Source organism: Salvelinus sp. IW2-2015, unplaced genomic scaffold, assembly GCF_002910315.2.
Source record: "Salvelinus sp. IW2-2015 unplaced genomic scaffold, ASM291031v2 Un_scaffold6188, whole genome shotgun sequence".
Lineage (NCBI taxonomy): Eukaryota > Metazoa > Chordata > Actinopteri > Salmoniformes > Salmonidae > Salvelinus > Salvelinus sp. IW2-2015.
The window spans coordinates 1-9,713 of NW_019947451.1; the positions used below are offsets into that span (position 1 = coordinate 1).

At 49.1% G+C, this 9,713-nt stretch overlaps 1 protein-coding gene across 1 annotated transcript in view; it reads left to right on the top strand.

The window, feature by feature from the left end:
* The first annotated feature begins 28 nt into the window (after nt 1-28).
* The window catches only part of LOC112078749 (zinc finger protein 180-like), a 21,915-nt gene continuing 12,230 nt past the window's right edge, over nt 29-9,713 (top strand). The window contains exon 1 of the mRNA XM_070442128.1: nt 29-473. Coding sequence (XP_070298229.1) covers nt 209-473 — 265 coding nt within the window. The 5' untranslated portion in view covers nt 29-208. The remainder of the gene's footprint in view (nt 474-9,713) is intronic.

Sequence of the window (9,713 nt, forward strand, 5' to 3'; positions counted from 1 at the left end):
TGTCCTCTTTTGGATCCATCTGTAGACTTCCATAGTCTGAACCAAGTCCACAGAGTCCCTGGGTTCTGGATGTGGTGTTCCAGCCCAGAGAAGCTCACAGCAGGGTCCAGAGGTGGTCTCAGTGAAGCTGGAGGACTGCAGTCAAACACTGGAAGTCAATGTGATTGTCAAAGAAGAAGAAGAGGAGAGAGCTGTCACAGAGGAGGCAATGGAGAGAGCATTCAAAGAGGAGGCAATGGAGAGAGCATTCAAAGAGGAGGCAGAGGAGAGCGCAATCAAAGAGGAAGAAAAGGAGGAGAGAGCCGTCACAGAGGAGGAGGAGGAGAGAGCCATCACAGAGGCGACGGAGGAAAGACCACTCAAAGAGGAGGTGAAGGAGAGCGGAGTCAAAGAGGAGGAGAGTCCAATCAAAGAAGAGAACAGGGATGTGTCTTCTCCAGATCTAGAAGAAGTAGATAGTATCACTGATCCAGGTAAGCAGGCGATTCCAAAACTATTATTGACAGCTCACTTCCCACAACTATTATTGTTAAAGTGAGCTCAGCTTCTAGACAGAGATTGTGGTAGCAGTATACCACCAACCCACTGTGCAACTTATTTACCCACCTGTGTCTGTATCTTTAAATATTGTGGCGTCAGGATCCTGTTATGGGTATGCTTGTCACTGGCAGAGACAGGATAGTTTGTCAGGATGAAAATATATATTAAAGGAGTGAAGATCAGGTAAAAGTTAGAGGAAAACCGACAATAAGAGATGTGCAAAGTTAAGTCTGTTTCAATATAATTGAGACCTGTAATGGCTGCAAAAGGTGCTTCCAGGAAGTATTCAAGGAAGTATTAACTGGGTTTTGAGGACATGTGACGCAATCAAGACATCTTTGTTTTTTATGACATATTAAATGTTCTATAATTTGTCTTTAACTTTGTAAATATTTTGGTAGGTTGTGTAGATTGGTTGTGCAAAAATCTAACGTATTCCCTTTTGATATTTAGTTTTAAGGCAGCAAAATGTGTAGACATAGCAAGAGGTGTGTAGACTTTAACTAGCTACTGTATGTCCATATTCCCACAGGAGAGATCTCCAACCCAGGTTCAGACAGTGAGTCCAGTTCCACAGCATCAGGAAACCTTAAACAACACAGACGGAGGAACTCAAGACAGAAACATCACCACTGCATGGACTGCTTCACTAGTTTMTATGAWCCAGAGGAGTTGAGAAGRCACACTTGTAGGCCCCACCCCTGCTCAGATTGCAGAGGCAGTTTTATTTGTCAGATTCACCTCAAATCACACCAACAGACTCGCAGAATAAAGAAGACTTACCCGTGTGATCAATGTGGGAAGAGCTTTCCGACACCAAACTAATGATGCACCAGAAAACACACAGGAGAGAGGCCTTACCACTGCTCCCAATGTAGGACAAGTAATTGAGTCTGTAATTGAGCACATCTAAAGCGACACCAGAGGATAATACACCAGGGAGAGAAGCCTTACCACTGCTCTGTGTGATAAGCGCTTCAGTCAGGCAGGACACCTGAAGACACACCAGCGAACTCACACAGGAGAGAAGCCTTTACCACTGCTCTCAGTGTGGGAAGAGTTTCAGGCATTTAACAACTCTGAAGATGCACCAGATGAGAAGCTTTTCCACTGCTGTTAATGTGGGAAGAGTTTTAAATGCCTAAAAGAACATCAGAAGATGTTGCCCAACACCTTTATAATGATGTTGCCAAGCTGGGCATCTAACCAATATTGATGACCTTTATAATGATGTTGCCAAGCTGGGCATCTAACCAATATTGGGGATGACCTTAAATTGATGTTGCCAAGCTGGGATCTAACCAATATTGATGACCTTTAATGATGTTGCCAAGCTGGGCATTTAACCAATATTGATGACCTTTATAATGATGTTGCCAAGCTGGCATCTAACCAATATTGATGACCTTTTAATGATGTTGCCAAGCTGGGCATCTAACCAATATTGATGACTTTAATGATGTTGCCAAGCTGGGCATCTAACCAATATTGATGACCTTTAGAATGATGTTGCCAAGCTGGGCATCTAACCAATATTGATGACCTTTTAATGATGTTGCCAAGCTGGGCATCTAACCAATATTGATGACCTTTATAATGATGTTGCCAAGCTGGGCATCTAAACAATATTGATGACCTTTTAGAATGATGTTGCCAAGCTGGGCATCTAACCAATATTGATGACCTTTATAATGGTGTTGCCAAGCTGGGATCTAACCAATATTGACTGAGTTTTTTTTTTCTCCAACCTGATGTACATTGTCATATATTTTTTTTTACCAAAGCGTATGAAATTGACATGAGGGTCACATTTTAAATTAAGTGTTTATTCCTCCAGAAATGAATTCAGTTTCTGTCTCCATAAATCAATACTTTCTTCACCACACTTCTATTATCGAAAGTCAACCTCTCTCCTCTTGAACCTTTTATTTACATATTGATGCTATTTCACCAGTGTTTGGGAAACACATTAGTAACACAGGGCGTTACAGTAATAATATTACATTACTAGTAACAAGGAAACAACAAAGTTGAAATCTGTATTTAATTAATAACCTATTTGCAATGTGTTACTTTCGTCATAGAGTTGCAGTGTCAGGCTGTGTGGGTGTGTCTGTGATCTGAAGGATTTCACTGCCAGGAGAGGCAGAAACCCTGGTTTACAGGTGAATACATGAGAAGCATTACTCACCTGACCTCTCACATTATATAAAAACACGGCAAGTAAGTTCAGACAAACAACACGTTAAGACACCTTCTCTTCCATGAGACGGACTGACCAGGTGAATCCAGGTGAAAGCTACGATCCCTTATCGATGTCACTTGTTAAATCCACTTCAATCACTGTCGATGAAGGGAAGTCAAAGATGGATTTTGAAGCCTTGAGATGTGTGTTGTGCCATTCAGAGGGTGAATGGCCAAGACAAAAGATTTTAGACACCAGTTTTGTCAAGAACTGCAAAGCTGCTGGGTTTTTCACGTCAACAGTTCCTGAGTGTATCAAGAATGGTCCACCACCCAAAGGACATCCAGCCAACTTGACACAACTCCAAGCATTGGAGTCAACATGGGTCAGCAGTACTGTGGAACGCTTTCAACACCTTGTAGAGTCCATGCCCGACTAATTGAGGCTGTTCTGGAGGGTGGGGGGTGGGGGGCAACGCCATATCAGGAAGGTGACCTAATGTTGGTATACTCAGTGTATACCTTCTATAAAGACAACCTGCCCTGAAATTCTATATGTGATCTTTACTATATACACACAGGTTTCTCCAGCCCCAGATCCTCTCCCCCCCAGGCTACCCTTCTCTCCCAGACCCCCCCTCCCCCAGTCATAGAGCTCCAAGGACCGCTGGTTCTTCTTCCCATGATGGTCACATCAAACTCTCCTTATAAAATCCATTGTCCAATGTGGAAAGGGTCAACGCACATCATCAGACTGTCCCAGACTCCCAGATAGTGTTCTACAATTCTAATAACTTTCCCCAAATTCCCAGGTTTGCCGGAGATCCGGAATCTTCCAACCAGAGATTTCTTGAAAACCTGGGAATTTTCTAAATTGTGTGTGTAATATATATATTTACATAAGTTGAAACACTGTATGCAGCTTTGTGAACACTGCATTTTCTGTCATTATGATTTGATTATTCACTGTCATTAATTAGGTATGTTGACCTATTCTAACAGGATGTAAAACTGAAGGTAAATAAAGTAATTTACATTACTGCTTTGTTTTTTCATCTGTCTTAGTACAGGGTTTAAGGCATCATTCAGGATACGGTTTGTGATAAAAATTATCCCGCCACAAACCTACTTGAAGAGACGTCAGTGAAGTTGAATGCAGTGGGTGTAGTAGCTTTGTTGAACCAGAAGGTGGCGACCCGTCATTTAAACAGCTTGGGTAAAGAAGTTGCTTTCCTGCGGTGACTGGCCTCACACTCCAGTACCGTAGGTGGCGCTGCATGCACCTCTCAGTTGGTTGCGATCCACCAATACAAATTAAAGAAGAAGTTGCTATTATAGCGAAACCTTGATTAAGGAGCTTCGCGTATTATCTGAGCTGACCATAGTTTCCAAACAAACATGTATGAAGATATAAGATTAAATTCTAAAAATGGCAATCAGCAGTAGAAAACATAACAAAGAACCCCCGTTTCTGTATATTGCTGAGTGTAACCCCCTCTCAAATTCCTAGACAGAGTTATGGATGCAGGACTGACCATGCAGCCATGATAGTTTTGAAGCTATGCAGTGTCGGTTTACATTTACTTTGTTCATCAACACTGGAGTAAAAACAAGCTTTATTTCATATTTTGGGTTCTGATGGGGTAAGAGTTTATCTAAGCTTGTGAGGAATTTCTAACTTTATATTCTTCAAGGATCAATGGGTACATGAATGTAGGCAGCAAAATAATGATTTGGTGCAGTTGCGCAATGTGTGCATCTATCGCAGCCTTGACTGTCTTGAGTACGCAGATAGGTATTCTCACGATGACACTGCTTCTCAGTGTGGGAAGAGTTTCAGGCATTTAACAACTGAAGATGCACCAGATGAGAAGCTTTTCCACTGCTGTTAATGTGGGAAGAGTTATAATGCCTAAAAGACATCAGAAGATGTTGCCCAACACCTTTATAATGATGTTGCCAAGCTGGGCATCAACCAATATTGATGACCTTTAGAATGTGTTGCCAAGGCTGGGCATCTAACCAATATTGATGACCTTTAGAATGATGTTGCCAAGCTGGGCATCAACAATATTGATGACCTTTAGAATGGTGTTGCCAAGCTGGGCATCTAACCAATATTGATGACCTTTAGAATGATGTTGCCAAGCTGGGCATCTAACCATATTTGATGACCTTTAGAATGGTGTTGCCAAGCTGGGCATCTAACCAATATTGATGACCTTTAGAATGTGTTGCCAAGCTGCATCTAACCAATATTGATGACCTTTAAATGTGTTTGCCAAGCTGGGCATCTAACAATATTGATGACCTTTATAATGATGTGCGCACAACTACACCTCCGTACAGCCCCACACTCACCTTGCGCATCCCACTCTCACCTCAGGCAACTCGATCGCTTCGGCCGCACAAGCTGCGACGGCGAACGGGCCGCACGCCGCCACGCCGCCTCCGGCACTCTCCACAACCATCACACTCGACCTCGCGAGTCCTCTTTTCACCTCAACCCCTGGTCGTACATGTCCATGACTCGAAACAAAACTGCACCGCACAAGCGCGTATGCACAATATGACATCTCAGGCGTAACACTCTACCATTCAGTGTTTCATTCCTCAGCCACCCTGCAACTTCAGGTTCCATCCCTCCACGAGTACCAACCCTCCCACCATCGGAGCACTATCCCTTCCTCAACTGCAGTCCTACATCGACTCGCAACGACAGTCAACCACCACGCCAGCCTACATCTCGATCTGACCGCTTCTACCTCTCCTACACTACCTGTGATGACGCCGCCTCACATCCTGCCCGCCAGCGCGTCGTTTCTTCAGGGACACCAAACACCCGAGTGTGGCCAGTACCACCACACGGGCCCGTCCATAGCCACACTCCGTGCCACCCGACCACTAGCTCACATTTCACACGTGTCACCTAGCCGTCCGGCGCTCAACACCCGCGTCACACACCACACCGACCCTCTCGACAGCCATCCTGAGCTAGTCATCTCAAAGACCACTAACCTCTACGGTTACTGCCACGCTGCTTCATTATATCGACCCTTGCAGTGGTCACGGTGTTGCGTCGGCTGCGCACCTAGAATATCCGAGACAACCCTCCCTGACAGGGACTCCTTCACCTGCCTCAGAGAGGCAGAAACCCTGTTTCACAGCTGAATACCATGAAGAAGCATTACTCACCTGACCTCGCTACCATTACTATAAAAACACGGCAAGTAAGTTCAGACAAACACACGTTTAAGAACACCTTCTCTACCTTCCCCACTGACGACGACAGACGCAGCCGCGCCAGGCTCAGAATCTACAGCGCTGCGAAAAGCCTACGCATGCCCCTATCTGGCCATGTCACCCTCGCCTTCACACGTTCACACCCTTCACACCTCAGCTTCGAACTACGTCACAGCACCAGGGAAGGTCACGATGACTGGATTCTCTGACAGCGACCTTGCAGCAACGGATCCCTGCTGGCCCCTCCAGCCCAGAAGGCGCGCTCCCGCAGGCCGACCGGCCCCACCGCATAACACACAGACACGCACCTCTCTCACGAGCACCAGCCCCACTCTCCATGTGCTCCAGCGCGCACACTCGCAACCCCTGCCATAATTTCTCGCAAGACCTCACCACCCCGGCTCTACTCCATGGCTGTATCAACACGACACACAAAAACAAAATCATATCTGCTTCCACCACCCAAAGGACACTCCAGTCCAACTCTCGAACACAACTGCTGGACAGCATTGCCGCACGCCTCACACATCGGAACCACGCGCGCCCATCCTGTGCGACCACCGCACAGCTCCAACACCATGTGTAGACTCATCCGCCCAGCTGACAGCAGGAGCGCGACACTTGAGGGCTGCTCCTCTGGAACGCACGAGCGCGAACCACAGCGGCCGCGCCCCCATCTCATCCTCCACCTGCATCGCCACGCGAACGGTGTCTCCTCCTGCTCCCTTGACTTCTGCTCATACTCAGCCTGTAATACCGCTCTCTCCAATCAGACACAGACCGGCACAATCCTGCCACCTGAAACTTCACATACTACCATGCATCCATCCCTCTAACCCCCCTCAGCCACCCACACCCACCACACACACACCACCCAACCCGCATACACTGCGCCTCCCCGCAGACTCCCCCGCCCAGCGCCGTGCTACCCTTCTCTCCCAGTATCCCTTCAACCGCCAACGTCCTGCCACCCCCACCGCCCCCCATGCGTCTCCTCCAGCGCCCTCCGACGGTACTTCGTCCCCCCAGATCCTTCTCCCCGGCCCAGGCCCCTACCTCCTTCTCTTCCAGGCCCCCCTCCACCCCCAGTCATCAGAGCATCCAACGCGACGGCTGAGGTTCCTTCCTTCCCCATTGATGGTCAACATCAAACTCTCACCGTCTATCCAACACATCACTGATTAGTCACAACTGCTGAAAGGGTCCAAACCGCACATGCACTCAGCCAGACTCTCCAGACTCCTACCACGCACTCACAGACTCTCCCACGAGTCAGTGTTGCACTACACTTACGATAACCTTTTCCCACAACATCCCAGTTTGGGAGATCAACAGCGAAGTGCCTGCCAGACCTGCGATTTTCCTGCAGACTGCGCGAATCTCATTCTGGAAAATGTTAAACACTACATTTCTTAAACACACCCTACTCCAGAGCCACTCTGGCGTGATGCTCCGACTCAGCGTACTACTACTGACTATCCTGCCCTCACCCACGCCCCTAAGTAGCCGCTACTAATGCTACTCCATAGATCTCTGACTGCCAAGGTCAGATTAGGTTATATTTGCTATTCTGTGAGGGCCTTTGTTCCGAACCCGCTACGGTGTTTGAGGTGTCAAGGATTCTGACGTGTTGCAACCAGTGTGGTAGAAGGGATATCCCCACGCTGTGAGAAATGTGCCAGGGGGGCATAGTCAGAGGGAGTGTACAGTGGGATAGTGAAAGCACTGTGTGTGTCAACTGTGGGGGTGGCTGCAGCTGGGATGCCGAAGTGCCGCGTGGCGCAGAGAGAGATCACCGGTTGAGATTGACAGTTGATACCGGTTGAGATTGACAGTTAGATGACCGTTGAGATTGACAGTTGATACCGGTTGAGAGATCGACAGTCTCCGAGCACCTTGGACACGTTCGGCGATCAACCCGTGAGCATCTGCAGCACGGCGCCTCTCGAATAGGACGCACAAACAACACAGCGTACACTGGTCTCCCTGTACGAGCACGCTAGCCTGTACGCTCTTTGGCGAATAGGCAGAACAAAAACCTGGCTCATCTGCACCGCCTCCAACCTGCGCCCTTCTCGCGAGGGCGTCGCACAACGTTCTGCGATGCACTCGTCCAGCCATTACCAACACATCGCGATCTCCGCCTCGGCTCCCCACCTGCCTGGCAACCTGGCCATCGCTCTCGCCCACCCACATCACCCTGGCGTATGTCACTCACGCTGCTTCCCACCAGCCCCGTTATATATCGCCGGTGAACTCACTCTGACTCCACGTCTAGTTCTCGATCTTACGTCGCTTCCCTGGACATCGGCACGCGTCGAGTTCGATGGCTGGCCTTACGCTACGCTACGCTTGTGCCTGTCTACGGCGTATCGCGCTTGCTAGTTCGATCCGATCCGCCGTGATGCCAACAACCTCGGACAGTCCCCCGCTTCCACCGCCGTACGCACGACTCAACACTTCTACAACGCCATCCGAGCTACGTGAAGCCGTGATACTCACCGTAGACTAGCCCACCTGGAACACCACTATACCCGCAAAGCATATCGTATCTTCGGTCGCGACTACTTCAAGACCGCACCATTAGCACGACCGGTCTGAGCATGCGTATAATCTAGCCCTCCACAACGCTCCACGGCCATACCGTACGTAGGTTTCGAATTTTCCTCCAGGCGGTCCCTTCATCCTTACACAACCACATGCCCTCCACCGTACACGCCCTCCACTCGACTTCGCCTGTAGCCAACCGCACGGCGCGCTCTGCTTCCTAGATACGCCTCCATTCTTGTCAACCGGAACGCGACCTGCGTTCTCGGTCCCCGATCTGCATCACGGCCGTTACTTCGTGCCTCTCCGAACGGAACACCTGGCGATCCACCAATATGTGCAACTTTCGCGCTGACAGCGCTTCCATCTCTCCCACAACCACGCAGGACAGGCAGCGCAGCGACGGACAGTACACAGTCGCCTGCGGAGCAGCGACATTGATTAACCTATTCGTGGCTGTCCGCGCGCTCAGACCGTTTACGACAGAGCAACACTCCGCACCGCCGCACCAGCCGCACGCCATCTTGCTGCGAACTATTTCACGACAGTGGTACACATCCCTTGCGTTGACACCACCCACACAGACACACACACGCAGCACCCTTGCCCTGGACCACACTTGGCAAGCGCTCTAGATATGTTGCGCATACAAACAATCAGCGCTACGTGCGTTGGGCTCTAGGACCTGGTAACTTCCGTCCTCACGCACTCACACCTCCACACTCTCCCAATGCAAATACAACTCTCAGAATTGCTGCTTATCGTGACGGAAAAAGCGGCATCCTGTACTACTGGGAGAAAATACCCTGTGGTAAAGACTCCAGCTCTACCAATCCTCGACCGTTCGTCGATGCCAGGGCTCTGACAGAAATCACGCGTAGAGCCGGCTGACCTTCTTCGCGCGAGTCGCCCTCTCACAGTGGCGAGTCCGCGGAGGGCCGTCATCTTCGTAAAGAGCCATACGCTGAACTACCACCCACTGCGACCTGTACGCTCTTGTTGGCTGGCCCTCGCCTTCATACTCGTCGCCAAACCCACTGGCTCCAGGTCACGTCTACAACGCACCTGCCATCAGGTAAAGGATCCCTACTCTCACGCTCGCTGGTCACCATAGCAGCACTCATAACCGCTAGCACCGGCGCTACCAAAGCAGGTATCATCTTCCTCTGGTTCACCCCAAAACCAATTTACTTCCTTTT